The 27,828-nt window shown below is 45.5% G+C and overlaps 1 protein-coding gene across 1 annotated transcript in view; it reads left to right on the top strand.

Annotated features, from left to right (window-relative positions):
- LOC137522504 (uncharacterized) overlaps positions 1-17,514 on the top strand; it is a 55,225-nt gene extending 37,711 nt beyond the window's left edge. The window contains exons 12-15 of the mRNA XM_068242576.1: positions 3,504-3,566; positions 10,387-10,428; positions 16,912-17,086; positions 17,315-17,514. Coding sequence (XP_068098677.1) covers positions 3,504-3,566; positions 10,387-10,428; positions 16,912-17,061 — 255 coding nt within the window. The 3' untranslated portion in view covers positions 17,062-17,086; positions 17,315-17,514. The remainder of the gene's footprint in view (positions 1-3,503; positions 3,567-10,386; positions 10,429-16,911; positions 17,087-17,314) is intronic.
- Positions 17,515-27,828: the final 10,314 nt, after the last annotated feature.

Consider the following 27,828-nt stretch of genomic DNA (forward strand, 5'->3'; position numbering starts at 1 on the left):
TTTTTACAAACAAACTAACCAGCTTGTGAAAGGCTCACATAAACAGAGTGTGTGAGTCATACAGAGTGTGCAGGGGGCCTGCAGAGGGTGTGTATCGCTTCTATCCAATCACAAGCAGCCCTGCACATTCCACACATTCAAGCCTTAGCCCGACAGACACGACAGAGGAAAAGAGATAAGATGTATTACAGAGACAGTGCAATTAGGAAAGGCTGCAGTAAGCCAGAGCACATTAGAACAGGCATAGGAACTTATAGGATAGAAGAACTAAGGCTGAAAAATTTGTTACAGAGTCTCTTTAAGGCATGTACTACGCTAGATTATACTCAGGCAAGGAGGCCATTCAGTTCCATCCCAGCCGAGATCCTAGCATTACTACACCTCTATCTGGTATATTTCTGGTGATTTGTCACAGTTTGTAATCCTGTCCCCAGTCTTGCTTTGGGTTTGGCTGTTTAGTGTTCATCCACTCCGATCGTGTCCTGGAGTTCTTTGATTAGTCCCAGCCTTGCATTTCCTGTCTCATCCTGTCTCCTCATTGTTCTTGCATTTGATATTTATTTTTTTGGCCTTCTTTCCTGTTGCATTGCCTTTTGGTTGTTCTAAGTATCCCTGCTTCTTACATCTCTGTCCTGTCTCATGTTCTTAGTCTTGTCTCTTATTGACTACACAAAATCTTGCATCTGAAGAAGGTCTTATCTCTTATGAACAAAAGATCTGTGCACATGGGCTTATATGCAATTAACGTTTTCCCCTAGGAGATCATTTTTCATCTTCTATTTAAAATAACTCTTCAGCACGTTTCAACTGAAAATGTACTGAAAAGTGGCTAAAAAAGTACTATCAAAATTATTTTGAGTATTTTCTTGCTTGCTGGAGGTTTAAAAGGCATTTTATTGACAAGTTTAAAATTATCACCTAGAACAGTGATCTGCAAACTTTGCTCTCCAGCTGTTACGGAACTACAAGTCTCACAATGCATTTGCCTTTATGAATTATGACTGTGGCTGTGAGACTCCTGCAATGCATTGTGGGAGTTGTAGTTCTTTAGCAGCTGGAGAGCCAAGTTTGAAGATCACTGACCTAGAAGAAAACTCAGGATAAAAAGTTAATTGCATGTGTGCCATGCTATTAGTGTCACCTTCATGACTGAACTTGATCTTGTGAGTGACACTGCAGGGAACACTTAACAGACCCAAGAGCCCTTATTCAATTTGCTTTTTGCCCAAGGTGATATGTTTACACTTTATTGATGCAATGCATTTTAAGCCACCAGTAAGCAAGAAAATATTAAGAATAATCTTGACAGTACTTGCCCCCTACTTTTTGGTACTGTTTTGATTTCAGAGTGCTGAAAAGTTATTTTAAAGGGAAGATCCGTGCTGCCCCAAAAAACAAACTGCACTTACCTGGGGTTTCTTCCAGCTCCTGGCAGTCGATCGGTGCCCTCGCCGCAGCTCCTCTCACTCCTGGTGTCCAGCGGTGAAGAAGCCGACCTCGCCATGTCGGCTTCCAGGTCGGCTTCTGAGCGCTCCACGGCGAGGGGTCACGTGGTGTAGGGACGTCATCGGGTCTCTACTGTGCTGGCGCAGAACTAGTAGAGACTTGATGACGTCACGTACCCCACGTGACCCGCGCCGTGGAGCACACAGGAAGCCAACCCGGAAGCCGACCTGGCGAGGCGGCTTCTTCACCGCTGGACACCGGGAGTGAGAAGAGCTGCGGCGAGGGCACCGATCGACTGCCAGGAGCTGGAAGAAGCCCCAGGTAAGTGTAGTTTGTTTTTTTTGGGCAGCGCGGATCTTCCCTTTAAATAGAAGGTGAAAAATGATCTCCTAGGAGAAAACGTAGGAGAAAAAGTGAATTGAATAGGGGCCAATGTTTACAGTCAGTTGACAGAGATGGGAGGAGGGATGACAGCGCAGTGTACAATGGAGCTTCTGGCAGCTGAGGTGAGGAGAGGAACAATGCTCTTAACGGTCACTGTCCTTTAAAGCTACTAGCTCTTATTCAATTAACTTTTCTCCTGAGTTTCAACACTAAGCAATTCAAAAAGTACTAAAAAGTAGGTAAAAAGTAAAGTAATGTCAAACTTATTTTAAATCATTTCTTGCATGGTGGGGAATTTAAAGGTATTTTATTGATTTAAAAATAACTCATCATACCATTATGCCATAGCTTCAAATGACTACAGGGACACTTGTAGACATACTAGCTTCATGGCTGAGACCTCCCTAAATAGTCACTTATGTATGTTGTCCTGTTACTGTGTATACGAGGCTTAGCTCCTAGACACTGCACTTACCAGGCTGGCAGGTAATATATTTAGATATTTAGAACTGTGCCTTAAAGGGAACCTAAACTAGGAGAGATACGGATGTTTCCTTTTAAACAATACCAGTTGCCTGACTCTTCTGCTGATGTCTTTAGTTGCAGTAGTGGCTGAATCACACACCTGAAACAAGCATGCAACTAATCCAGTCTGATTTCAGTCAGAGCACCTGATCTACATGCTTATTCAGGGGCTGTGGCTGAAAGCATTTAGGCTGCTTACACACAGGGACGTTACAGGCGCACGTTAGTGCGCCTGTAACGCTCCCCCAACGCACAGCAATGTAACACAAGTGGGCTGTTCACACAGCCCACGTTGTGTTACATGTAACGCTGCACGTTCTCCGCAAAGTGCAGCATGCTACGGCATTGGAGCGGCTATAGCCGCGTTAGACTGTTTGCACATGCGCAGTGGGGGGCGGAGAGGAGGCGGGGAGAGCCAGCTACAGTAGCCGCGCACATGGCTACTTAATATTCACTTCACTGGCGGGCGCTGATTGGCCGGCGGGACCACGTGATGCGGAGTGTCTCGCTCCGCATCACGTGGACCTGCTGGCCAATCAGCGCCACTCTGGGAGACATTATAGGAATCGAGCCGCCTAACGCGGCTCACTCTACCGTCGGCTCTTGCAGCACCATACGTTGTGTTAGGTGCACGTTATGCGACCTTAACGTGGCACCTAACGCAACGTCTTGGTGTGCAAGAAGCCTAAAGACACAAGATCAGCAGGAGAGTCAGGCAACTGGTATTATTTTAAAAAGACAAATCCATATCCTTCTCAGTTTAGGTTCCCTTTAAGGAGTGTATACAGTTACAATTAGTGGGACCTACAAGTGATAAGGACTCAGTCAGTCAGGCAACATTTTGGGGCTGAGTTCTGTACAGGCACATCGCTATCCTCCAGGCTAGTGATGTGCTCTGTTGCTATGAAGAGAGATAAAGTGGCTCAGAGCTGGTGGGGTGAGCTAAAGAAGAATAAGGTTGGCTAGTCTGGATAATCTTTCACTGACACTTTGGGGAGAATCAAGGACCCTTACACACATTATAATGTGGTCAGAAGTGGCCTATTCCGTGATATGTAATGTAAATGTATGGCTATCTGCCCTGTGAGGTTATAGTTTTTTTAAAAATCCACCTGGAAGTAACCAGTAATGTTGTGTCTCTTTTTCAGAAAGCCCTTGAAACTGTACAACCTGTCATCAGTTTGGTTCAACCACTTGCATCAAATCTTGCGGTAAATTCTTACTGCTGTTATTATTACTGCTTGTATATTCTCTTAGCCTTTCCTCTTTATGTTGTCTACTGAGATTGTAGGTTTCCTAACCGTGTAAAGACTAGTGATAACAGTTGTAGTCATGAAGGAAGGAGGAGGAATGATCGGCACTGCAAAGTACATTTATTCTTCAAAAACTGAGGCACAGTCCAAATGGGTAAATACAAAACAGTAGTGCAGCATGCATGGACATACCGGTGCTCAGAGGTGTGGTGGTAGCAGTGGGTGCTGGGCACTGCTCGCCTGATGGCCGTTTCGTGCTATATTGCGGTTCTACTGAGGCTGGAGAGCAAGCTCCCAATAATCCAGGTTTAAATAAGCTCTAGGGACGGTATTCGGCGCATCCACGCCGTAAAAATCTGCCCATTTCCTTTAAGAGCAGCAAATAGCACAGTGGAACATATGTGTTCCACCAAACTTCCTGGTTGTTGCCTCACCTCCCACTTATGGCATCCTTTGCAGACCAAACTTATTAGATGGCTGCAAATGCTATTGCATGTATTGGATGACAGTGGGGGATAGGTGCCATCCAGTGGCTGAATAAAATATAACCGGTGAGCGAATATATATATATATATATATATATATATATATATATATATATATATATATATATATATATATATATATATACAGTACATATATATATATATATATATATATATATATATATATACAGGTATGTATATATATATATATATATATATATATATATATAGTGTACATTTATATTAAGGCAGGGACTGGAACCATATACGATGCACCATGTTAGTCAAAAGTGGCAGAGGTGGGGACTAGGTGGGAATGGACTAATTTAAAAAGATGCATTGGCATCATGTACATCTGGAGGGGCTGAGGGGGGGGGGGGGGGGCAAATGACCTGGATTAGTGTAACCCCATTGCTTATACAATCAAATTACTATATTAGCAAGAGTATAGAAGGGGAAGAACGCTGCAGTGCCAGCTGATTTTCTACCTTCTCCAGTTCTAGTCATGCAGGGCCTGGTCTCAGACATGTTGCTGCACATGTTGTCATGCCTGGCCAGCAGGTGGTCAGGTGATCTGCTCCACATTCCTGCTGATCCTGCTCCTTCAGGGACTGCTGAAAACAGTCACTCCTGCACTTATGTTGCTCCTCCTCTTCTCACACCAGATAGTAAACAGTGTATCCACCACTACTACTTATTGGTAAAGAGTGAACAAGCAGGCACACTGACAGGATTGGGGTGCTAAAGGTGAAGAATAGTAGCATTACATGTGGATATTGGGTAAAGTGTAGCTAGTAGACAGAATTTATTGTTGAAGATACAGCAGCTACCATGTCCGGGTGCAGTGCTTATAAACAAATCAGTCAGGAAAACATCACTCAAATGCTATGAAAGTTTGTGGATGACCAACAGCGCACACTCCTACTGTGAAGTGAAAAGTGAACCTCCAGACTAAAAAGCATGATGGGATTTCTGATGTTGTTGTTCTCGTTCTGCTGTTTTTGCGCAAATTCGTTTTTTACATTTTGAATTTGAGATTTGAAGCCTAGCGCGCGCAGCTGGGAGGGGTGATCAGGACACAGGACAGTTGAAACTGTGTCTCATGCTCCCTTTCACCTACTTTCAACCAAAAAGATGGCTACCCCCATGAAATCACAAACATTTGCCTGTTATTTTAAAACAGGGTGGGTAAGAGATTATATTACCCACCATATATACTCGAATACAAGTCGACCTCATGTATAAGTCGACCCCAATATTTGACCCTCTTAAGCTGGCATTTTTTAATCGCATTTTTTTAATGGCATTTAGTCTCGAATATAATTCTATCCAGCAAAGTTGTAGTCAAGTCCAAACCTTCTGTCTTTGGAAGAAATCATAAACAAGGTTAAAGGAATACTATCGATACCCAAGTGTTCTAAAATGACAGTGTGTAGCTGTGTAAACATTTTCCTACTTTTCATGTTAAATATCAGAGGCAAAAGCTGTAATTTATTGGGGGTAGGATTTAGCTACATTGGGACAAATCAATTGCAGAAGGGGTGTCTGCTTCAATGCACAGCCAGAGTTGCATATCAGACTACAGAAAGCAAATATCAAACATATCAAACTCTGAAAGCAAAAGCCGTATGAAAAGCTGTGACAATTAGTTACATTTCCTCTGCTCTCTTCAGACACGTCAGTCAGAAACACAGGACACAGGAGCTGCAGCTGTCGGGAGCTCTCTCTCTCTCTCTCTCTCTCTCTCTCTCTCTCTCTCTGTCACATGCAGAATTACACATAGAGTTCACTGATCAAGTGTGAGGGGAATTTCCCCTCTCCTCATGGCTCAGTCAGCCATCAGTTTTGGCGTCAGTAAAGTTTGAATGTATTTTGATAACAGTAAACAAAGAAGTTGCTACTAAAATGTATACACCAGTACTTAGAAGCACTTCCTAAACAATTCCTGTGTCAATTGAAAAAAATATGTGGATCGATAGTATTCCTTTAAGGGCAGCATGGTGGCAAGGTAGTTCGCACTCTCGCCTTGCAGTGCTGGGTTCCCGGTTCGAATCCCAGCCAGGTCAACATCTGTATGCAACGTAACAATGTATGCTCTGCCAGTGTCTGTGTGGGCTTCGTCCGGGCACTATGGTTTCCTCTCACATCCCAAAACATACAGATAAGTTAACTGGCTTCCCCCTAACTTGGCCCAAAACTATGATACATACACTACATGATACATAGACATATGGCTAAGGTAGGGATTAGATTGTGAGCCCCTCTGAGGGACAGTTAGTGACAAGACAATATACTCTGTTCAGCAATGCAGAAGATGTCACTGCTATATAAATACTAAATAATAATAACAGTGGGCATGTATGATACTGATACCAGGAGCAACCATGCATGATCTCCATGCATCTTCCTCACACTGTGCTGCTGATATGTTAATACAGAACATTAAAAGCAGCACAGTGTTGGAAACATGCTTGCAGATCACAAGGGGTTAATCACTTCAAGTATCTTGCCTCAGTTATAAAAACAATGATAAGCAACAATGCACACAGGAGCTGAGTGCTGACAGGGAAGATGAGCCCAATCCTATGACTCAAATAAACATGTTAGAGAATTACCCAGTCTGGATGCATCTAAACTTCCTCTCAATGCTGATATCCTCCACAAATCACTGAAACACGCTGGCTTCAGCTCCCATCCAGCATGTCTTGCTACTCTGATCCCCTCCCCCACTTCCTCATGTCACTAGGAAGCAGGACCGGGAGACCTAAGGGCTGGTTCAGACGGACACTTGCGGTGCGTTTACCGCAAGCCGTTGGAACGTTGCGCTAAACACTTCCATTCAGGTGAATGGAAGCGTTTACACCGAGCTTTTGCGTGCTTTTACACGAACGCGGCGTTCGGGTCCCGATTTTCGGTAGCGTTCGTGCTGCCCCTGGAAGCTACATGTAGCTTCCAGGGGGCGGCCAACCGCGACGGCTAATGTCCCCCTGGGGGGATTAAAAACGCGACCGCGACACAAAGGTTACTGAAAGCCTGACCGTGCAGCCGCCGCAACGCCCCGAACGTAACGCCGCCGAAACGTCCGTCTGAACCAGCCCTAATGCAAACTGATTCAATGCTGATAGATAATGCTGCTCTCCCCAGCACTGCACAATAAAGGTGTCACTGTTATCAGCAGTGCTGACACTTCAGTGATTAAAGCAGTAAAAAGATTAAATGGAGCTCCAGATTCAACTGAGGATTTTAGCTGCTCCTGCTCCACTGGCTGTATGAGATCATGTGTTATCAGAGCCGAGGTTAATCCATTATGCAGCTTGCAGGGGGAGGTGGATTATGGCGACCAGGCATCTTAACTGAAGCAGGGGGACACAATCTGGCTGGCTAGCAGCACAAGGGGGGCAGAATGCAGCAAATGTAGAGCAGAGGAGATGCTTTATACTCTGCTTCAAGTCAGAAATGTAGGTCTGTTGCGAGTATTAGTCGACCCCCCTACTTTACAAAAGTAGATCAGACCTAAATTTCTCGACTTATAGTCGAGTATATACAGTACCTATTTTTATTAACATAACTAATGTAACTTAATGACAGAATGTTTGTTTACGCTGAAGTTCCACTTTAAGGGGTAAAGGTTTAGCAGCAGGGGTATAGTCACCAGGTGGGGTCTTAGGGTTAGGCATAGGTGGAGAGGGGGTTCAGTGTGAGAGTGGGCAGGGGCTTTATTATAGATTACCTGCTCCTGACAATAACATCTCCACTTCCTGGTTAGTTTGAAGGTTTCTTGCAGCTAGCCAATCACCATGCGGCTTCAGTTCCTGCACTGGAATTTGCTGGCTGCAGGACACTTGGAAACTAACCAGGAAGTGGAGGAGATGTGATCGCTGGGAGCTTGTAATGAATAATAATGCTAGATGCCAGTAATGACATTTTGTTACTATCGTTATTTAACATTTTAGAAATGTCCTAGAACATTAAATAAGCACCATAGTTCTGAAGTGCTATTCTTAAATGTATGGCCGCTATGATTTCTGAACCACAGAACCCCCACCAGTTCAGAGCTTGCATTGCAGCAAGCTGCTATCCACTGCTCTGCAGATTGTGCATTGGAGCTTATCACAAGATATTTAGCGCTGATAACTTTATTGCAGCTGTTTCTCATAGGATTTCTGAGATCACACAATAAATCGCCAGCCGCAAGGAAATCATCCAAGCAGATAACTGTGCTTTACTGGCATAGCCAAGCATTGCACAATCTGGGAGTGGGAGGCAGGGCATATGCCAGTACAAGCTATGCCTAAGGGGTACGAGGAGAACTAGACATATACTTGGCACAATACAAGGGGTATTACAAAGGGACAATATACTAAGGGCACTATACAATAGGCACCACTCAGGGGACAATATAGAAACAATACATGAGACACTACAAAGTGAATACGACACAGGAGGCTATAGTATACATGGTGCTGACCATGTTTAAAGTCCTGATTTTTATAATTAGATTATTATCAATATATTATGTTTATTTGTTTATTGGTTGTTTGTATTTAGTCTGAGATTCTAATTCTGCAAACCTACCATTATTTTAAAGGCTTTGTTTCACTTGCACATGTTCTAATCTGCTTTACAGCTCACATGCAATCAGGAAATTGCTATGATGTGCAGTTTCCCAGAAAGCCCTCAATTTTTTGTGCCATTTAGTACAATTGCATTGAACTTTAAAATCCATCAAAAATTGTACAGGAAAAAAGGTTTGCAATTTGCAGTGCTCTCAAGTCATCTCTCTGGACCTCTGTGGTTTACATTTTGCAATCTGCTGCCCCTCCCCAAATCTCTCCCATTGCAGATCAATTACAGCTACTCAAGGAGCCCGGTTCATTTTTTAGATACATTTGTGGGGAAAAATTGGTAATTTGATCAGTCCAAGTAGTCCTGCTCTGGGAACCACAGGCTTGTGGTGGTCTGAAAGAAAATGTATCTGAATCTTATGCTGGTGTTTATTTCTGTTCTGCATTGTAACAAACATTAGGTTTGCACCCAGGTCAGGGGATTCTCAGCTTTAGGTTCTAGTAAGTCACTCATCAGGTGGCAAGGATTTTGTTCAAGTTTTGTTCTTTTTTTATGTATATAGTGTGTACAGCACTATTACAGTTTTGATGTTTAGTGAAGTTCACAGACTGTCTCCTGACTTGCTTTGCACTGTGCCTGAAGGCAAAAGTAATTACTACCAAGACAGTACATATTACACATGTTATAGCCATATAACAGAGAACAGACTGTCTAAGTAGGGATGCTCATTCGGATTCTGCGGAAATGCAATTTCCGTATTTCCGATCGGAAATTGCATTTCCGCATCGGAATGCAGAAATCGGAAATGGGGCTTTGCTATTAACCGCTAAAGTTGGCGGCTTTTGACTGTAATTTAAAATGCAGAAAATCCGCATTATGCGATATGCTGTAATTTTAAGCCAATCAGAAGACTCGGAATGAATAAACCAATCAAAGAATTGGGATTTAGGCGGAAATGTCCACATTCTCTGATTGTCTTATTCATTCTGAGTTGTCTGGCTTACAATTACCGCATGACGGATAATGCGGATTTTCTGCATTTTATATTACATTAAAAAGCCGCCAACTTTAGCGGTTAATAGCAAATCCCCCATAGGTCCTAGACACACCACATTTTCAGGGTTTATTAAACAGGACACTGTGAACAAGATGAAGAAAAAGTTTTCAAAAAGACCTTATAGTTTTTGAGAAAATCAATTTTAAAATCCGCCGAAATTTCTGCGATTTCCGGCGGAAATCCGCATCGGAATGCGGAAATCTGTAGCGGAAAGCGGAATCGGTAGCGGTATCAGTGATCGGCAATGGCAGAATGCGGATTTTCCACGGAATCGGAAATTGGCATTTTCGAACACCCCTATGTCTAAGAAACTATTTTGGAGACGTAGTTCTTCTTTAAAGAAATCTATTATTACTAAAGCCTATACGACTGTTGTCATTACTTTCTGAACTATTGGCCCAGACTCGATATGCAGATGAGGTGTTCTGATTCTGATTCTATTGGCTGATAATATGTCTCCAGTTATCTTTCTGACTACTTCCAGAATTGTGCCAGAATGTTGCTGGCCACACACAGATTGGAGAATACCCCAAAGTTTGCAGCTGGTAATTTTTGAAAGACCAAAAAGAAATTGTAAATGTCAGTTCTTATTCCAGTTTCACAACCAACCTAAGGAAACCTCATCAACTTATTACTTTGACATAGTTTGTTTCTAAATCTTCTTTTACAGGCAACGGTTGATGGCATTCTTAACCCACTTTTTTGCGCTGTGGTAAGATATCAGTTACTTCTTTATTTCTTCATCTTCCCAGGTGTAATACTGCTGGCGCACACAGGCTTCTGATATCACTTTGATTTCAGTTTACATTGAGATTACCATACGTTCATATCCTGGCTATACATGTAAATGGTAAATAGGGGACTAACTAAGGTCAAACTAAACACAACTGACCTTGAATGTAAAGTCGGTGCACATTTTAAGCTATTTTAACTTCAAACAGTTGTTAGAGTGTATTTGGGTGACAGTTTTAGGAAGGAGGACTGTATAGACACACTGCCCAGCTGCCAGCTGAGAAGCCAGTTCTATTCTATGTAGAGGGGGGGGGGGGGGGGGGACAAATAAGCTGGATCCTGTTGCAGGAACTTTGGAAGAAGCTCCCAAAATAACAATAGCTATTGGTCAATGATAATGTAGCTAAGTCGAATACTTGTCAGCAAAGTCAAAGGACAGCTTTCCCCAGCATGAGTATGAAGGATCATCTCAGGGGAGGAAAATCTATGTGTGTACATAGCTAAGTAATGACAAGCTAATTAACATAGACTCATGTTCAACTCATGTGACTAAACAGGAATCTGACTCTTGCCAATAGAGAATTTCAGAAGACTATCCATACGGTATTAATATTCAAGTGAAACTCATAAAATTAGAATAGCATTCAAAAGTCCATTTATTACTGTGAAAAGGTGAAAGTAATATATGAAATAGGACCTATTTGCAGGTGATTTGGATCAATTGGCTGGTTAGAGTCGTAGTAGAAGATTAGTCTGACACTTTGAGCCTAGAATATTGAACATTTTCACAATATTCGAATGGTCTGAGATTTTGATTTTGGGGCTCTCATAAGCTGTAAGCCATAATCATCATCATAACAAATAAAGGTTGAAATATCTTGCTTTGCATGTATTGAGCCTATTTTATATATTAGTTTTACCTTTTAACTTAAATTACTGAAATAAATGAACTTTTGCACGATATTCTAATTTTTCAAGTTTCACTTGTATGTAATAACTTGGCTGAAAAAGGAAAAGGCAAACAGTTATAATAATCCCAAGTATCGAGCACTTTTTGAATATGAGGTGACTGAAAGGTGGAAGCTGCAATCTTTATCCTATACAATAAAACCTAACTGTCCCTGCATCATCCACTTTCCCTGTCTGTCTGTCCGAAGCTTTTTTGTACTGCGCATGTGCGCAGTACAGAAAGCCGTTGGGACGGGAGGTGAGGCCAGGGAGCAGGGCGGCCATGTGCATGCGGCGGGCAGGCGGGTGCGCATGGCACGCACGATGCGTGAGCGCGGCGCAGGCGCACGCAGCGGGCATGCGCGGTTAAATCACTACCTAGAGCCTGTTTTTAAACGGGCTTAGGTAGACTAGTTTCCTTATAAAATGCTGGTTGCTGTAATGTAGACCGCTTGGCTTCAAGGGGGCCTGAGATACAATAGCCAGACAAGGCTGAGGACAGTAAAGACAAAGTAGTCAGAGCAGCTGATCTGCTTGCTTTTCCTTAGCTCAGTGATTTAGCAGGTATTACAAAATGTGGATCAGAGCAGCAATCGAGCAAGTAGCATTTCAACAGGTAATCGGCAATTGCACCTTTAACTATATTAGAAACCAGAAAAGGAAAGAAATCCTGCACAAAAACGCTGCACCACCAATTACAAATATAACAACGCTTTATTGGACATTCTGTCTAAGAACATCTAAGAACATTTAAAACAAGTGCTGACATCAGCAACTGACCACAATACAATATTATGTGGAACCAACCAACAATGCCTCACCTCCTATGTTCAAGATCAACCCTGCAGGCTGCAAACAATTACCCAACATGGGTTCAAAAGTTGAACCCAATGTTAAGCAGTACTGGACCCGGGTCTGAACAATTGCAAATCACCTGAAAAACCTCCTATAAATAACCAATGTGCAAAAAGAATAAGAGTGCTAGTGTGTAGATATAATGCTCATGGAACATGAGTAATAATTAATATAATCATGTGTGGACAGTGCATATCAGGATCAACAATGTCAGTGAATCAGGGGGTATACATACGTAGCCCAGGATTAAATGTGCAGGCAGCCATGGAGTAAGGGTGGAGGGAGGCACATTCACCTTTAACTATATTCCTCCCACTTCAGATTGACTTGCTTATTGGATAGAGGGCCTAGCTGTCACATGTAGTAAGAAAGGTATTGAATGAAATAGAAGTGTGCATTCATTTAGGTAACCACTGATATTTATAGGTAGTAATGAGAGTCAGTGGCCATTTTTGTTTTGCTATCATTGTTACATTGTAGCACAGATGAAAGATAGCATGAGAAAGAACCTTATTTGCATGTAATTTATCAGTGACTAACAACTACAGAAAAATAGTGGCGGTGGATTTCAACCTGTCATTCCACAAACTACTGGGGGTGCTAATTTGCATGATGTAAGGACAGGTCGACATCCACCTCCACTATGTTAGTGTAGTTGTTGGTCTCTGGTCAGTTACATCCAAATTGTCTTTTCTTTTTACTTATTAATTGCCCATAAAGGTTAAGTTTTAATTTTCTCCAGTACAAGATTAATTGTGAGCTAACTGAGCAGGAGATAAGACATTGATGCATAGATGGCTGTATACATGAAAATGTATGGTTTGCATATGAAAACACATTTTTTCCAAATGCATTGAAGTCAATGGGCATCAGAAAACACATTTTCAGAATAGTTCTCATTTTTGCAAAAATGTGGAAAATCTGTTGTTTTTTTGACCAAAAATGGAGTCAATCAAATTCAAAATTACTTCAAAGGAGATTTTAACTTGTCCCTACTGATAGGTAAAATAGTGTTCTACTATTGGCTTTGCAATGGTAGTTTCATCTGTTTTATTTTTTTGTACCAGTTTCTGGTTGATCCCCTATCTCTACTACTTAATGCTTAACCCAAACCTGCCCTACCACTTTGTAACCTCCTATACCACAGTGAATTTCTTTCTCCTGCCTAACCCTAACCCTCCTCATTGCAATCCCCTTCCTATTCACCTAACCCTCCTCATTGCAATCCCCTTCCTATACATCTAACCCTATCCCCCCTCTCATTGCAATCCCCTTCCTATACACCTAAGTCTAACCTAAACATAGTTACATAGCTATTTGGGTTGAAAAAAACATACCTCTATTGAGTTCTAATTGAGTTCCAATTAGCCCCAAAACATAAAAAAATCCCTGGATAGACACTGCCAGCAATTACCTAGTAATTATAGCCATGCATGTTATGAATGCAAGGAAAGCATCTAAGGCCCCCTTAAAGGAATACTTAAGTCAAAATAAAAAAATGATTTTTACTCACCTGGTGCATCCCTCAGCCCCCTGAAGCTGTATGGTGCCCTCGCAGCCTGGTTCCGATCTTCCTGTCCCCGCCGGCGGCTACTTCCGGGTTCGGCGACAGCCGCCGACAGGCTGGGAACGCGAGTGATTCTCCGCATTCCCAGCCGCTATATCACCCTCTATGCTGCTATAGTGTGTATGTTATACACTATAGCAGCATAAAGGGTGATATAGCGGCTGGGAACGCGGAGAATCACTCGCATTCCCAGCCTGTCGGCGGCCGTCGCCGAACCTGGAAGTAGCCGCCGACGGGGACAGGAGGATTGGAACCAGGCTGCGAGGGCACCATACAGCTTCAGGGGGCTGAGGGATGCCCCAGGTGAGTAAAAATATTTTTTTTATTTTGACTTAAGTATTCCTTTAAACACAGATATAGAATTTGAAATAACTACTTCCTGTGCAGGGTTGAACCTAACATGAAGCCACCTAAATCACATGATTCAGGTGCAAAATCTTGAAGGCAGTATTTACACAGTTTGGGCCACCAGGTGTCTGCCTCCTCTCCGCTCTCTCACCCGCTTTCCTGGCGCACACATTACCCTCCTCATCCCCACCCTCATTCAACTGGTGGCACCTGCTGGACTAATCAGGGGGGTGCTACTGGCCAATCACAGATACCTGCTGCTCCTTTTGCTAACTGGTGGCGATGGTCCTCTGGGCGAGACCACAGCCCCGTCATAGGGTGCTCGGTCAGTAGCAGTGACCAATCAGATGTGATTGGCCCAATGACGGTTCCGTGGTCATGGCCGCTAGACCATAGGCACAAGTTAACAAGAAAAACAACAGCTGGCCGGTGATTGGCCAGTCTGGTGCCAGCCCCCCCCCCTGATTGGTCACGTGCCAAAGCTTCCCCTCTGACTGGCCATGGTGATCTCTCACCGATAATGGGGTTTATATAGGGGGTATATATGATAAGAGGTATATATGATGGAGGTATAAACTGTATGCATTTATGGAGCGGGGGGCAGCCCTCCGTGCACAGATCATATACCCTAGTCCTTTAGTTCTCTGTGCAAGCCTAAATAAAGCCCTTCTACTGCCTATTGCTTAATTCCAACCCTTCCTTCATTCTGTAACTCCTTATTCTAATCTTTCTTTCTTTTTGAAACCTAACCTTAGCACCCTTCTCATCCTGCTAACTCCAACTTTCCATGCCATATACCTAACACTATCCCAGGTTTATATGATATCTCCACAGGTGAATCTTGGCACAAGATATTACAGAAAGTTAACATGCCTAATGCTAGCCGGCCTTCCTGCATTCTTATTGCCTAAAACTAACCCCTCCACCGTGTCCACGCCAAACACTAACCTCCCTCCTTTCCACGCCTTACAATAATCCCCTCCCTACTAACTTGTCTCTAAAAACTATCCCTTAGGGACTGTAGAGGGCTCTCCAGAGGTAGCATAAATTAGAGTAAACCTGCAACTTTCTTTAAAATAAAAATCAGATACTTACCTCAGGAGCTGGAAGCCTCTGGGCCCTATTGAGGCTTCCTCCGTCCTCCTCAGCAGCCCCGATCCAGTGCTGCAACCCTCAGGGCCCGTTCAGACTACAAAATGCGGACCGCAACGCATGCGGACCGCAACGCGTACGAACGCACGCATGTCCGCGTTCGTATGCGTTGCGTGGCTGATCCCATCACTGAAAAGTGAATGGGACAGCCGCGCGTTTTTGTAAAATCTGCGTGCAGCATGCGTTCCCGGACCGCACAGGTCCGGAACGCATGCTGTGTGAACATCAGACATTGCACTCTATGCAATGTCTGATGTCGTGCGTTTTGGCCACCTGCACGCGTTTCCAAAACGCGGCTGGAAACGCGTGCAGTGTGAACGGGCCCTCAAAGAAAAATAAACAATAATAAAACCATTAAACCATATTTCATGATGGATGCCACCCGCGGTGATTGTTCGTTTTTGAATGACCACAATGCCGGATTGTCCCGATCCTCATTGACTTTCGCTGGTTTTGCCGGGATCATGTAAAAGATTGTTCATTTATGACGGCGCGCACAATGCTTGCGGATACGGCCAGATGGATCAGGGACTGATCATTTGTTGGCGGAGATCCCCGATCCATCTGCCCATGATCTGTCTGCAGGTATTTATCTTAAAAAAGCTTTGCGGTGAAATAGCAGGATCTGGTTGACTGTGTTACATGAAGGGCCTTATCACTTTGAGAGAGCAAGGGAAGGCCAAGTCCAAAAGGAAGCCCAGGTGTATGGTATGGGGTGCAAAGAAAACAATCCTGGGGACTTCGGGACCGTGAAGGTTGCTGGAGAGAAGTTTATGTGTGAAGGTGTGGCCTGTCATAGTCTGCTGAACTAGTGCTGGTGCTGACAACTCTTTTCTAGCAATATTTGACTGTAGTTTTCAGCAACAATGTTGCCTGGTGAAATTCCACTATGAGTAATGTTAGGAAGCCCTGGACATGCATACTGTACTCATTCTCTGGCCGTAGTCTCAGGGGTGTACCTAGAAATCCCTGGGCCCCCCTGCAAAAAAAAATCCAGGTCCGCTCAGGGACTTTTGTAGGGCAGGAGGGGTCTCAGCATAAGAGGAGAGCATGGCCGCAGATCGGTGGGGAGGGGGGACATTCCCCCCCTCCCTCACCTCGGGCTCTCCTCTCAGCGCTCCCCTCCTGCAATCATTGGTGGCAGCGGCGGCAGGCTGAGCACATACCTCCTTCTTGCCGGAGGTCTTCCGATCACTATGTGCTTCATGTAACTTCCTGTGTAAACAGGAAGCAGCATGAAGCTCTTAGCGATCAGAAGACCTCCGGCGAGAAGGAGGTATGTGCTCAGCCTGCCGCCGCCGCCCGCTGCCACCAATGATGGCAGGAGGGGAGCACTGAGTGGAGAGCCCGAGGTGAGGGGGGGAATGTCCCCCCTCCCAAACCGATCTGCGGCCACGCTCTCCTCTTATGCTGCGACCACTCCTGCCCTACAAAAGTCCCTGAGCGGGCCCTAGGGAGCCCCGGGCCCCCCGCGGCGGCAGGGGTTGCATCCTCTATTGTTACGCCAGTGCTTAGTCTCTATTTATACTAAAACATTTTCTCAGCTTCTTTGTAATGCAAACATTTCATAGATGTTTTCTTTTACTCTACAAGGATGCAGCACTTAATGGTGCGAAAGGACTTCTTGCAAATCTCCCTGCTGTTGGTAAAGGTGCCACTGATGGTAATAAAGGAGGTGTAAGTGCTTCTGGTAACGCTCAAGTGCCTGCCCTTGGAGGTGGTGCTTTCAACCTTCTTGTTTAACCCTGTGAGGAAAAAGTATGCAGAGGTAATCAACATCTTTCTAAATAAAATACACACTGTAGAGTATAGATTTAAAATCTGAGTCATGTTTTTCATTATTTTAAAACCCACTAAAAAGATTGTTCCAGAGTCTTGTACTTGTTATTTGTGTGTCTCTCTGCACCGTAACATCTCTACTCTGGAGATCCCAGTCTAGAGATACTCAGAAATTTCTATTGTTTGACATATTAAATGTGCCTCTTCTTTCTTCCAGGAACCGGACTGATCCCGCTAATCCTGAGTGTAACTGCATACCAATAATCCAAGAAAATCCAATCATTTCTCTCTTTTTTTTCCCTTTAATCAACATTCTTTAATCAATACTCTTTACAACAAATAATTAATGACTGACTTATATCAACATATGATTTCATTTCTTTTCTGGCTGATTTATCAATAAATTCATTGCATCAAGCTGTGTGTTAATATGTTATTTTAATGTTTTGATATTGAATCTATTTGGTAACCTGAAGGATGTAAACAGCACAGTACACATATTACACATATATGAAAGGAAAGCTGAAGTGAGGGCATGTGGTAGAAGTATTTGTACTGCTCCTTTTAGAGGAAACTGCACATTGCTTAGGTTGATTTCACACTATGCACTTTGCATCACAATCACAACACAATGATGCTGAAAAGTTGCATTGTACATTAGACATGTGATGCAATGTGCTGTGAAGCATACTGGATCATTGAAAGTATGCTTCACTGCCACTGTAAATACACACGTTACCCTGTAAATGCATTGCACGCAGCATGTTATCCTGATGGAACCCGCTGCAATGCACCACACTGCAATCAGTTTGCTATCCCCATAGTAATATTATTGCATTGCATTGTGATGCAATGATATTGTCTGTTGCATCCCTTCAGTTTCACTCAGATGTTCAAATTGCCAGGAATACTGCCATGTGTTTTTTTTCCCACAATGCATAACTTGATTCTTAGCACAGATTCACCCAGCCTCTCCACTGTGATCCAGCTTTTTTCAATTTTGAGCACAATTTGTTTTAGCGCCTCCCGGCACTTACCTTTTTTTTTGTAAAGAGCTTTTCTGAGCGCTTTTGCAGAGCGATTCATTTTTTCACTTCCTGACGTCAGTCAGAAAAGTGAAATCTTTCACCCGAAAATGAATGTACAATGAAAATAAATACAATGTATTTATTTATAAAAGCGGTTGGGAAATCGCTATACAAAGCGTTTTTTCCAGCACTTTGTGATTTCTCTATACCTTCCATTGATTCAAAACGCTCAGAAAATGGTACAGGCAGCGCTTTGGTGAGCAGATAGGAATCAAACCGCTCAGATGTGAACACTCTCATAGGGAATGATTGCACCAGCGCTTTTAGGGTGATTTTGAAAATCACCAGCGCTTAAAAAAACCCCAAAAGCGCCTTTAGTGTGAACAAGCCCTAAGATCAGGTGTGAAAAATAACTACCAAGAGCTCTTGCTCTAGGGGTCAAATTACTCATGCAGGACAGGAGACATCTGGGCTGCTCTTAATGCTTAAAGGACCATTGCCACGAAACACTACGTTTTGAAACACCCCCACAGTAGCTATATCAATCATACAGAATATTCACAGTCTCATTTATTTCAATTTCTAGCATGGCCCGTTAAATATCCATAAGACAATGTATATTGTATATGTCAGTCCCTGCATCCACACTGATGGACTTCTGTAACTATAAACCCATCATAGGGGAAGCCTTGTCAGTCCTAGTAAATAAACTAAATAACTGATGGTATAATCGTTCTTCCCTCAGCCCCAGTCTTCCCAACTGCCATAAATCCTCATGCAAACTCCCGCACTGACAAGGTCCTCACAGCCCACACTCGCTGCCTTGCAGGCATTTAGTGAGACAGCCTTCAGCACAGTGCGGACATGGCTACGCAATAAGATGCTTGAGCTGCTCTCCTTTGTTCAGTCCATTCAAACACTGCTGCTCTGCCTGCTTGTAATGACGCTCAGGCACAGAACTGCTTTAGACATTTAGGAGCTCTGCACCTGCGCGTGGATCATGGATGCTGGTTTCGAATGCACCGACTCATGATCACGAGTTACAGCGTCGAACAAGGGAGTTGCAGGAGGCCCTTGCTTGGAAACTGGAGGAAGCCTTCCCTCAGCCTTCCACCCCTCTGTCCCTATCCAGTCATCCCAACAGCAGGTGCCTGTGGCCAGCAGCAGCAGGCGCCCACGAGATCTGCTTAGTCTTACAAGGCAACTCTACACAGTAGAGCTTTCCCGAGAGGAGGTGCCAGCAGCACCATCCTCCTCTAGTCAGCACCAGTGGCTGACCCGCATGGTGGCAGACTACATGGGGTCCTTCTGCAGGCTAGACATCAAGGGCCCTGTGGACCCCATGGAGTCTTTCTCCCTCCCTCACAGCCTTGGCAGGGTCACAGGTCTCAGGCAGGGATCCAAAGAGATACTCCAGCAACTGGAACGGCTGGAGCTCAGCAGAAGAGGTCCTCTCTCCATCTCAGCCACACACAAACTGAACTCTAATGGGAAGATCATTTCAGATAATGAAACTACATAATATACATTCTTGAATCCGAGGGTCAATATCAGACTTTATTATATCAAAAATTGCAAAAAATGGTAAAAACTTTTTGTCAACAAAGACTCTTCAGAGCATAAATACAGGAGATCACTCTGTTTTGACAGACAATTATAGTAAACACAGTGTGCTTTGATAGACGAAAAAATATATTTCAGGCAATGACACTAGTCCATTTTGGGTTGATAACGCTTCATCAGGCCTTTACAAAGCTTGAATATATCTAAGAATAAAACATAGACAAATTTAAAATCAACAAATTTTACAAAAGCAGAATTAAGTGAAAAATAGGAGTGAATGCAAGAATACTGCATAAGTCATAGAACAGCTGTCAACCATGATTAGAGTAGAAGAATTCAAAGAGAAATATGAGAACCAGAGAAAAGGTAAGAACCGTGCATAGAGTATATCCCATCACCAAATGGAGATCTAGGATCAAGAGCTGAAAAGAAGAACTGTAGGAAGGTCAGGTAAATACACTGCAGAGTGCAAAGATGAATCAGGTCATGTAGAGGCATTCAACATTCAAACAGTAGAATAGTAGAACACTAACCTCCACTGTAAAGACTACATAATAGAGGAGAAAAAGTGTATAGGGGCAGTAAGTGGGAGTAAGTGAGTGAGTGAGTGTGAGAGTGAGTGAGTGAGTGAGTGAGTGAGAGAGACAGAGACAGAAAGTGAAAGAGAGAGTGAATGAGTCAGAGAGTGACTAAGTGAGTGAGTGAGTGAGTGAGTGAGTGAGTGAGTGAGTGAGTGAGTGAGTGAGAAAGAGTGAGTGAGTGAGAAAGAGTGAGAATGAGTAAGAGAAAGAGTGTGAGTGAGTGAGTGAGTGAGTGAGTGAGTGAGTGAGTGAGTGAGAATGAAAGAGTGAGTGAGTGTGAGAGTGACTAAGTAAGAGAGAGTGAATAAGTGTGAGTGAGTGAGTAACAGTGTGAGTAAGTGAGAGAGAGTGAGTAAGTGAGAGAGTAAGTGAGAGAGAGTGTGAGTAAGTGAGAGAGAGTGAGTGAGTGAGTCAGGGGCTGGATAGTGTACTGGTTAAGGGCTCTGCCTCTGACACGGGAGACCAGGGTTTGAATCTCGGCTCTGCCTGTTCAGTAAGCCAGAACCTATTCAGCAGGAGACCTTAGGCAAGTCTCCCTAACACTGCCTATAGAGCGCGTGCTAGAGGCTGCAGCTCTGGTGCTTTGAGTCCGCCAGGAGAAAAGCGGGATATAAGTGTTTGTCTGTCTGAGTGAGTGAGTGAAAGTGAGAGTGAGTGAGTGAGTGAGTGAGTGAAAGTGAGAGTGAGTGAGTGAAAGTGAGAGTGAGTGAGTGAAAGTGAGAGTGAGTGAGAGAGAGTGAGTAAGTGAGGGTGAGTGAAATTGAGTAAGAGGGAGTGTGAGTGAGTAAGTGAGTGAGTGAGAGTGTGAGTAAGTGAGAGTTTAGTGGGAGAGAGTGTTAGTGAGTGAGAGAGAGTATGAGTGAGTGAGAGTGTAAGTGGGAGAGAGTGTGAGTGAGTGAGAGTGTAAGTGGGAGAGAGTGTTAATGAGTGAGAGAGAGTGTGAGTGAGTAAGAGTGTAAGTGGGAGTGTTAGTGAGTGAGAGAGTGTGAGTGAGTGAGAGTGTAAGTGGGAGAGAGTGTTAGTGAGTGAGAAAGAGTGTGAGTGAGTGAGAGAGAGAGTGAGTGTGTTTTTCGCTGCTACCACATCACAATATCAGTCAAATGCAGGACACAGCAGGGATGAAGCATACCTTTGCACATGATCTCATCCCTCTGATGAGCCTGCACAGACTGTTCTCCTTCCCTGTGTCACCCGACACCACAGTGCTGCAGAGATAGGCATCTTCCCAGCAGAAGTCCACTACATCTGTCACTGAATGCTGCTCTGATGAACTGGCCCAGCAAGTAGTGTTGGGCGAACAGTGTTCGCCACTGTTCGGGTTCTGCAGAACATCACCCTGTTCGGGTGATGTTCGAGTTCGGCCGAACACCTGGCGGTGTTCGGCCAAACCGTTCGGCCACATGGCCGAACTAAGAGCGCATGGCCGAACGTTCCCCGAACGTTCGGCTAGCGCTGTGATTGGCCGAACGGGTCACGTGGTTCGGGCCCGAACGCGCTCTGATTGGCCGAACGGTCACGTGGTTCGGGTAAATAAATACCCGAACCACGTCATATCTCCGCCATTTGTCTGTGGGTTTAGCTTTGGGTAGGCAGGCAGGGTAGTTCGCTCTCCAGCCACGCTAGCCAGGGTCCCCCCCAGTCATTGTGTGTCGCTGCTGGGAACAGTAGTACACCGCTCGCTCAGCCACACTATATATAGCATTGTTTACTGCCACTGTGTACCTCGCTCAGCCACGCTATATATATAGCATAGTGTTTTCTGACACTCTGTGTACACGGCTTAGGCTAGTCTGACTAATATAGCATTGTGTGTACTGCCACTGTGCACCTCGCTCAGCCACGCTATATATAGCATTGTGTGTACTGCCACTGTGCACCTCGCTCAGCCACGCTATATATAGCATTGTGTGTACTGCCACTGTGCACCTCGCTCAGCCACGCTATATATAGCATTGTGTGTACTGCCACTGTGCACCTCGCTCAGCCACGCTATATATAGCATTGTGTGTACTGCCACTGTGCACCTCGTTCAGCCACGCTATATATAGCATTGTGTGTACTGCCACTGTGCACCTCGCTCAGCCACGCTATATATATAGCATTGTGTTTTCTGACACTCTGTGTACACGGCTTAGGCTAGCCTGACTAATATAGCATTGTGTGTACTGCCACTGTGCACCTCGCTCAGCCACGCTATATATAGCATTGTGTGTACTGCCACTGTGCACCTCGCTCAGCCACGCTATATATAGCATTGTGTGTACTGCCACTGTGCACCTCGCTCAGCCACGCTATATATATAGCATTGTGTTTTCTGACACTCTGTGTACACGGCTTAGGCTAGCCTGACTAATATAGCATTGTGTGTACTGCCACTGTGCACCTCGCTCAGCCACGCTATATATAGCATTGTGTGTACTGCCACTGTGCACCTCGCTCAGCCACGCTATATATAGCATTGTGTGTACTGCCACTGTGCACCTCGCTCAGCCACGCTATATATATAGCATTGTGTTTTCTGACACTCTGTGTACACGGCTTAGCCTGACTAATATAGCATTGTGTGTACTGCCACTGTGCACCTCGCTCAGCCACGCTATATATAGCATTGTGTGTACTGCCACTGTGCACCTCGCTCAGCCACGCTATATATAGCATTGTGTGTACTGCCACTGTGCACCTCGCTCAGCCACGCTATATATAGCATTGTGTGTACTGCCACTGTGCACCTCGCTCAGCCACGCTATATATAGCATTGTGTGTACTGCCACTGTGCACCTCGCTCAGCCACGCTATATATAGCATTGTGTGTACTGCCACTGTGCACCTCGTTCAGCCACGCTATATATAGCATTGTGTGTACTGCCACTGTGCACCTCGCTCAGCCACGCTATATATATAGCATTGTGTTTTCTGACACTCTGTGTACACGGCTTAGGCTAGCCTGACTAATATAGCATTGTGTGTACTGCCACTGTGCACCTCGCTCAGCCACGCTATATATAGCATTGTGTGTACTGCCACTGTGCACCTCGCTCAGCCACGCTATATATAGCATTGTGTGTACTGCCACTGTGCACCTCGCTCAGCCACGCTATATATATAGCATTGTGTTTTCTGACACTCTGTGTACACGGCTTAGGCTAGCCTGACTAATATAGCATTGTGTGTACTGCCACTGTGCACCTCGCTCAGCCACGCTATATATAGCATTGTGTGTACTGCCACTGTGCACCTCGCTCAGCCACGCTATATATAGCATTGTGTGTACTGCCACTGTGCACCTCGCTCAGCCACGCTATATATATAGCATTGTGTTTTCTGACACTCTGTGTACACGGCTTAGCCTGACTAATATAGCATTGTGTGTACTGCCACTGTGCACCTCGCTCAGCCACGCTATATATAGCATTGTGTGTACTGCCACTGTGCACCTCGCTCAGCCACGCTATATATAGCATTGTGTGTACTGCCACTGTGCACCTCGCTCAGCCACGCTATATATAGCATTGTGTGTACTGCCACTGTGCACCTCGCTCAGCCACGCTATATATAGCATTGTGTGTACTGCCACTGTGCACCTCGCTCAGCCACGCTATATATATAGCATTGTGTTTTCTGACACTCTGTGTACACCGCTCAGCCAGACTATATACCGTTGTTTACTGACACTCTGTGTACACCGCTCAGCCAGACTATATACCATTGTTTACTGACACTCTGTGTACATGGCTCAGCCTGACTATAAAGCATTGTGTGTACTGCCACTGTGCACCTCGCTCAGCCACGCTATATATATAGCATTGTGTTTTCTGACACTCTGTGTACACGGCTTAGCCAGACTAATATAGCATTGTGTGTACTGCCACTGTGCACCTCGCTCAGCCACGCTATATATAGCATTGTGTGTACTGCCACTGTGCACCTCGCTCAGCCACGCTATATATAGCATTGTGTGTACTGCCACTGTGCACCTCGCTCAGCCACGCTATATATATAGCATTGTGTTTTCTGACACTCTGTGTACACGGCTTAGCCTGACTAATATAGCATTGTGTGTACTGCCACTGTGCACCTCGCTCAGCCACGCTATATATAGCATTGTGTTTTCTGACACTCTGTGTACACGGCTTAGCCTGACTAATATAGCATTGTGTGTACTGCCACTGTGCACCTCGCTCAGCCACGCTATATATAGCATTGTGTTTTCTGACACTCTGTGTACACGGCTTAGCCTGGCTCTATAGCATTGTGTGTACTGCCACTGTGCACCTCGCTCAGCCACGCTATATATAGCATTGTGTTTACTGCCACTCTGTGTACACCGCTCAGCCAGACTATATACCATTGTTTACTGACACTCTGTGTACACGGCTCAGCCTGACTATAAAGCATTGTGTGTACTGCCACTGTGCACCTCGCTCAGCCACGCTATATATAGCATTGTGTTTAATGACACTCTGTGTACACGGCTTAGCCAGACTATATAGCATTGTGTGTACTGCCACTCTGTGTACACCGCTCAGCCAGACTATATAGCATTGTGTTTACTTCCACTCTGTGTCTGCTGGGCCTGGGAACAGTAGTACACCGCTCACCCGCCACTGTATAGCATTGTGCTCTGTGTCGCTGCTGGGAATAGTGGTACTGTATAGCATTTCTGTACTGCCACTGTACTGCTGCCAGTCAGCGTGTACTGTAAGGATAAGTGAAATGAGGAAGAAATCCGGTGAAAGAGGAAGGGGCAAGGGAAGAGGTGTTTCCCCTGACGGTTCACGTACAGGCCACAGGGGAGCACCCAAGAAAACCCACTCAATACCGCCCATGTTGTCCAGGACAACAACCCTCACAAATCCAAAAGAACAGGACCAGATAATTACTTGGATGACCTCTCAAGCGTCCAGCAGTGGGTTAAGCAGCACCAGCACATCACGCACGAGGTCCGAGTCCTCAGCCAGTTACAAGGAGCCAGTGGGCACAAAGCTGACACAACCGGCAGCGACACCACGCACACAACTGCCAGATAACCAGTCCTATGAATTACCTCAGGACACAATGGGGTATTCGCAGGAGCTATTCCCAGCCCAACAAACTTCCACCTATGAAAGGTCAATGGAGGAACAGCCAGAAATGTTGTGCCCGGATTCACAACCATTAACTGTGGGAAATGCACCGCGCACTGAAATACAAGGCGAGTCCGAGGAGGACTCGGAAACCCAAATCCCAGAGCAAGTTGAGCAGGAGGGGTTGCAATTGCAGGAGGTCGGCCGACAAGATCTGGAAGACGACGTTGGAGTGAGCTGCGCAGAGGTTGTTCTGGGGAGCTCTACTCCACGGCGGCGGCCCCCCACAATGACATATGACGAGTTTGAGGAGATGGAAGAGGAGGGTATGGACAATGTGGACAGAGACCCAGATTTTATTTGTGAACGAGAACATCGCCGTCGTAGCAGCAGCACAGATGAGTCTGTTGAAGAACCCACTGCTGCACGAGTTCGCCTTGTGCCACAAGGTAGGCGGCGCGCAATTTCAGGCACCACAAGCGTGGAAGTTAGAGTGAGAGGCAAAAGAGGAGGAAACAGAAATCGCCAGCAAGGAGGCAGGTGCTCCAAAGTCTGGGCTTTCTTTGAAGACTGCACTGAGGATGTTACCATGGCGATTTGCAAGGTGTGCAAGACTCGCCTGAGCAGGGGGAAAAGTATTAACAACCTCTCCACCACCAGCATGAGCCGCCACATGCTATCCAAACATCCCACTCTGTGGGCAAACGCGGCAGGACAGGGTACCAGCAACACTGCCTCCCTTGGGTTCACCAGACTCACCACCAGACCCGCCTCAGCAGCAGCAGTAGCCCAGCCATTGCGTGGTTCACAACATTCACAAACATCAGACGACGCTGACACTGTCACTTTCCGGAGTAGTGCTCTTGAGGTCTCCCAGTGTTCATCAAACACAACAACCAACAGCCCTTCCGTGTGCAGCGCTACGGTTCAGTTGTCTGTGTCGGAGATGTTTGAGCGCAAGAGGAAATTGCCAGCAAATGACCCCCGGGCCGTGGCAGTAACAGCCAGCATAGCCAAGCTTCTGGCCTGCGAAATGCTGCCATATCGAGTGGTGGAGACAAACAGCTTCAAGGGCATGATGTCAGTGGCCATCCCACGTTACGTGGTTCCCAGCCGCTACCACTTTGCGCGCTCTGCAGTGCCTGAGTTGCATGAGCACGTGGTCAGCAAAATAACCCGAAGCTTGAAGAATGCCGTTGCCTGCAAGGTTCACCTCACCACTGACACTTGGACGAGTGCGTTCGGCCAGGGTCGATACATCTCCCTTACCGCGCACTGGGTGAACCTTGTGGAGCCTGGCAGCGATTCCTCACCTGCTACGGCGCGGGTGTTGCCCACGCCGCAAACAGCTGCACCGCCGTCCCTCCCACTGGATAACAACAGCAGCACCTACCTCTCTGACTCCTTCTCCTCCAACGCATCTCAAAGCTGTACCTCATCCGGAAACGCTAACCCAGCAGCAGTAGGATCGTGGAAGCAGTGCAGCACAGCTGTTGGCATGCGTCAGCAAGCGTTGCTGAAGCTGATCTGCCTTGGGGATAAGCAGCACACAGGGGAGGAAATTTGGAAGGGAATAAAGGAACAGACGGATTTGTGGCTGGCACCGCTGGACTTGAAACCGGGCATGGTTGTGTGTGATAATGGGAGTAATCTCATTCGCGCTTTAAGGTTGGCTAAGCTGACACACATCCCTTGCCTGGCGCACGTGATGAACCTAGTAGTTCAGCGGTTCCTGAGGACATACCCAGGCGTGGCCGATCTTCTGTTGAAGGTGCGTCGAGTGGCCAAACATTGTAGAAATTCCAGTACTGCTTCGGGGGCACTCGCCAAGATGCAGGAGCGCTTCAATCTCCCCCACCATCGCTTGCTGTGTGATGTCCCTACGCGCTGGAATTCTACGCTGCACATGCTAGCACGCTTTTGTGAGCAGAAGAGTGCAGTGGTCCAGTACATGACGGCGCAGTACCGAGGCGCATCCGGCCAGCTGCCAAGCTTCTGTGGATCCGATTGGGCCAACATGTTGGACCTCTGCCAAGTCCTCCAAAATTTTGAGCAATCCACGTTGCTTGTGAGCAGTGACAACTCTTCAGTCAGCATTACCATACCACTGCTGTGTTTACTGAAGAGGTCAATGTTGAAAATCAAGGAAACAGCTGTCATGATGCAACTGGGGGAATCTGAAGGAGAAAACGATCAGCGTGATGGTACCAACATCAGGCCATCCGCCTCAGGGAACGCTGGCCCCAGCAGCTATGACGAAGAAGAGGAGGAGGAACAGCTGGAGTTGGAGCAGGAATTTCATGCCACCACTGACGAGGGCCAGAGCGGTGCACGTTGGACTTCCACAATTCAGCGCGAATGGTCAGCAGAAGCAGACCAGGAGGAAGGTGACGACTATGATGCATCACAACAACTATCACAACGCTCACAAGAGGATGATGAGGATTCTGGTAGGACTCTTGCACACATGGCTCAATTCATGCTAGACTGCATTGA

Source organism: Hyperolius riggenbachi, chromosome 6, assembly GCF_040937935.1.
Source record: "Hyperolius riggenbachi isolate aHypRig1 chromosome 6, aHypRig1.pri, whole genome shotgun sequence".
NCBI lineage: Eukaryota > Metazoa > Chordata > Amphibia > Anura > Hyperoliidae > Hyperolius > Hyperolius riggenbachi.